The sequence below is a fragment of the Penaeus chinensis genome, chromosome 42 (assembly GCF_019202785.1).
Source record: "Penaeus chinensis breed Huanghai No. 1 chromosome 42, ASM1920278v2, whole genome shotgun sequence".
Taxonomy (NCBI): Eukaryota; Metazoa; Arthropoda; class Malacostraca; order Decapoda; family Penaeidae; genus Penaeus; species Penaeus chinensis.
In genome coordinates this window covers 10787820-10792181 of record NC_061860.1, presented here as the reverse complement: position 1 = coordinate 10792181, position 4362 = coordinate 10787820, and the positions used below count along the sequence as shown (strand labels likewise).

The window sequence follows — 4362 nt, the reverse complement described above, 5'->3', positions numbered from 1 at the left end:
GCACAACTCTGAGACACCTTCCCTGTATATTTCTGAAACTTCATCTCCTAGTTCTGAAACCCCGTCTTCCAATTCTAAAACCTCATCTCTCAGTTCTGAAATTCCGTTTTCCAATTCCGAAACCTTATCTTCTACTTCTGAAATTCCGTCTTCCAATTCTGAAACCCCATTTTCCATTTCTGGTACCCCGTCTTCCACTTCCGAAACCTTATCATCCCCAGAAACAGTAAACCATACCAGTACACACAGCACTATCCCCAGCTTCGCGGATTCAGACTCCCCAACCATAAGTCTAATTAACATTCCAAGAACCGATTTACTTAATCATTCAAATAACAGCCCACTCAGACCTCAACGCGCTAAAAATGAGGTCAGTAGAGAGGAAGGTGAAGTCACTGGCGAAGATGAAATTACTGGTGGAAATGAAGTCACTGGCGGAGATGAAGTCAGCGGTGAAGATACCTTTGGTTCTCAGGAGAAGGGACTGCGAAGCAAGTGCAGCGATTCCTTTGGCTGGAACAAAGCATCTGGTGGGAGGTAGGCCTTTTGAGAAAGTATGGAGGGAGACGAGACCTTGCGTGAGTGAAAATTTTGCAATGTGAGTTTTATGGAAATACTGTTATACTATATCTTTAGTAGAATTGCATGCTTTTGACGGCGTGACATCAAAACAGTCGACACTTTTTTATTAATACTTTTTTTTTTTTTCAAAATGTTACTTTGTGTGTATATTTCACTTTACTTGATGAGGGTGAAGACTGGAAGCAGCCAACCAGATCGCCACAACATTTAACCAGACCATCCCACCCACTCACCCAACCCACTCTCCCAAATCCCAACCCATATCCCTGTTTCAACCCACCCCACCCCATCCACACACCCATCCCACCCAACACGAATCCTTACCTCATCCCAATCCGCTCACTCACCCACCTCAACCGACCCAACCCAAATCCCTACCTCAGCCCACCCCACCCCACTCACTCAACCCACCTTCCTCCTCCAGCTACGGCCAAGTGGTGGTAGGCCTACGGAACCACAGGAAACTAGAGATTCTAATGGGCGACGTGGCAGCCCATTTCGTCGTCACTCTCTCCAAGAACAAGCATGGGCAGCAGTTCCTCGGGTTTTATGTTGAAGAGCAGACGATTCTGTCTCCTAATACCACGGGGGTGATTGGTAAGTGGTGTAGTGGCAGTGGCGGTGTTTGGGAGTAAGTGTGGTAGAATGGATGGTGATTGTGGTGGCTTGTATGGGTGGTGGAGGTGGTAGAGGGGGATGATTGGTAAGTGTGGTAGGGAAGGTGGAGGTAGGGAGTGGGGATGAGTGGTTGGGGGATGGGTAGTGGTAGGTGGTGGTGGTAGTAGGGTGGATGGGGAGGATGGAGTCAAGGTACGTATAACCAGGTAGCTCCACTTCCATATAACCTATTGAACCCAAAAATGATATTGATTTTTTCCTAGAGTATTCTGATGGATTTAAATGGAAAGGAACTCTTCGTTATCACATGTAAAGGAGTGGAATTTTGGTTTTACTTCTGGCAATTAGTAAATTATAAATCTAGCTGTATCTGATATTTTACAACAAACTTTCATTGGCTTGATGTTATTAGGTCCGCCCACCGCGATGTTTTATGTCAAGTGTTTTTTATTCCATTTTCTTCGAAAAGGGTTCATTAATAACATTGTCAGAAAAAAAAAATAAAGAAAAAGAAAAACGAGAAAAAAAAAAGATAAAAAAGGAAGGTAAAGGTGATGAGGTTGCCAGCTAGGGTTTTCAGCAAAACGAAGTGGAGCTACTTATTTAAAAATACTTTAATGGAGGTGATGCTGGTGGGAGGATGGTGAGAGTGGTGGTCGTAGTAGATGTGGCACCTGTATTACTGTTGCGGGTAGAAGTGGAAAGAATGTTGGTCTTTGGTGGCGGAAATTAAATAGTAGTAATAGTGGTGTTGACGGTGGTGATGGAATGGTAGTCATAGTGGTGTTGCCGGTGGTGATGGAATGGTATTAATAGTGGTGTTGGCGGTGGTGATGGAATGGTAGTATTAGTGGTGTTGGCGATGAGGGATAACAGAGGTATTGTTATTGGCGAGGGTGATGGAAGTGATGGTGGTGGTGAGAGTTTGTGGTGTTGCTACTATTGTTTGGTAGAGGGTAATGGTGTTATTGGTAGTTTTGTGCTTGCTATTGGTGATGGTAGTGGCTCAAGCTGCTGCTGCGAGCGTTGTTGATGATAGCGGTAATTGTAATGATGTGGCCATGGTGAGAATGTTCTGTTCGATTTATTGGTTAATTCATCGTTATCTAAGAGATGTGTGTGTCCGTATGTGTGCGTGTGTGCGTGCGTGTGTATGTGTGCGTGCGTGCGTCATATTCTAAACGTAGCTCCTACTAGTGTTCAAAGTCTGCACTTCAAGTTCTTTCTAGTGCTCGCCGTTAAGCTTTGTTGCTACGAACGATAGTGTAGATAATTCAAATTATATTAAACAAAAACGATATAATAATGAGAAAAAATAGAGAAATAACAATGGGCTGAAAGGCGGCATCTGATAAGGAGTTCACTTTGTCTGACAGGTAACAGGTTAACCCTTCAACTCTTTTTTAGTGGCTCCCTGTACCCTAATATGCAAATAAGCCATAAGCCATAAATAACATTCGACGCCTCACCTGATTTGTTGTCCCCTAAGGATTAAAAATAAAAGATAGCTAGGAAACATTTTCGTATATATATATGTGTGTGTGTGTGTGTGTGTGTGTGTGTGTGTGTGTGTGTGTATGTGTGTGTCTGTGTGTGTATGTCTGTGTGCGCGTGTGTATATGTAGTAAAAACCTGCTCCTTGTACTGGTTGTTTTTCTTCAGAATCTATATTCCATTATGATACATAGAACTTGAATTAATTTCGATTTTTTTTCTCACCTTGCAAAAGAACACACGTGAACATTCCTCAGCTCAAGGCCATAGTCTAAATTGTCCAGTTTCATATATTATACGCACAAAAACACGCCTACTCTCACACGCACACGCACACGCACGCACACGCACACGCACACGTACACGCACACGCACACGCACACGCACACGCACACGCACACGCACACGCACACGCACGCACACACACACACACACACACACACACACACACACACACACACACACACACACACACACACACACACACACACACACACACACGCACGCAATCCACATACACTCCCAAAAAATACCATATATCGTGAAAACCATATATCATTCTATATGCAAAATTAAACACCAAAATTATCAAATAACTATATTTTCCAGGTCAGTTTGCTTTCAAAACCGTGGGAACTCTTGACAGGAACATGACGTCACAAAACACCACCAGGTAATGTTATTTAAATACATTCTATAACATCAGACATTGATTATATTTGCTAATTTATTTATTTGTTTGTTTATCCATTTTTGTTGTTGACTTATTCTATTGTTTTCTGGTTATGATATGGTTTTACACTAATATGCTGAAAGAATTTATAAGATATTTATTTTGTTTTCATTAAATAATTAATGAATTATAATCATCATTGTTATTACTATGGTTACTAATACTACTATCACTACCATTGACATTATTATTATTATCATCATAATCACCCTAATCATTAGGCTGTCACTCCGCTATAATTTCCTAAACCTCGACCCCATCCCACGAACGAACTAAATGAATCGAGCCAAAACGAAATCGAAAACAAAAATATATAAAATCCACACACATTTCCCACAATACGACTTACCCCTTTCTCTCTCCCCCACGACACAAACAATACAGGGTGAAGCTAGCCGTCATCCAGCCGGCGACACACAAGAAGTACAGGGTGTCGCAGATTAACGCCTTTGTCTCGAGCCGTCGGTCACTCCTCCATAAGACGCATGTTACTTGCCTCTTCATCAGGAACCAGGGTCGGGGGCTGCTGGCTGGAGAACCTGAGGACTATTTGAGGCCTTGTCTTACCTGCTGATGGTTGTGGGGCGAGGTGGTGGAGGTGAAGGTGGAGGAAGAAGAAAGAAAAGGAGAGTGGTGGAGATAGGAGGAGGTGGAGGAGACGAATGAGGAGGAGAAGGAGTGGGAGACGAATAAGGAGAGTATAAAGAAGACGAAGAAGGAGGAGGAGAAAGAGACAAAGAAGGAGGAGCAGGAGGAGGAGAAAGAGAAGAAGAGGAAGAAGAAGGAGAAGGACACAAAAAAGGAGAAAAGGAAGAGAAAGCAGAAGGAGAAGAAGAAGAAGGAGAAGAGGAAAAAGGAAAATAAAAAGAAATGAAGAGGAAGCAGGAAAAGGATGAGAAAAAAAGAAGGCAAAGAAGAAAAAGAAAATGAACGAG

At 42.7% G+C, this 4362-nt stretch overlaps 1 protein-coding gene across 2 annotated transcripts in view; it reads left to right on the top strand.

Annotated features, from left to right (window-relative positions):
• LOC125048012 (inter-alpha-trypsin inhibitor heavy chain H5-like) overlaps positions 1 to 4140 on the top strand; it is a 40632-nt gene extending 36492 nt beyond the window's left edge. For both annotated transcript variants that reach the window (XM_047646587.1, XM_047646588.1), the window contains 4 exons: positions 1 to 537; positions 1007 to 1179; positions 3304 to 3367; positions 3812 to 4140. The exon at positions 1 to 537 is cut by the window's left edge and continues 449 nt beyond it. In XM_047646587.1, the coding sequence (XP_047502543.1) occupies positions 1 to 537; positions 1007 to 1179; positions 3304 to 3367; positions 3812 to 4001 (964 nt within the window). In that variant the 3' untranslated portion in view covers positions 4002 to 4140. The remainder of the gene's footprint in view (positions 538 to 1006; positions 1180 to 3303; positions 3368 to 3811) is intronic.
• The last annotated feature ends 222 nt before the right edge of the window (positions 4141 to 4362 follow it).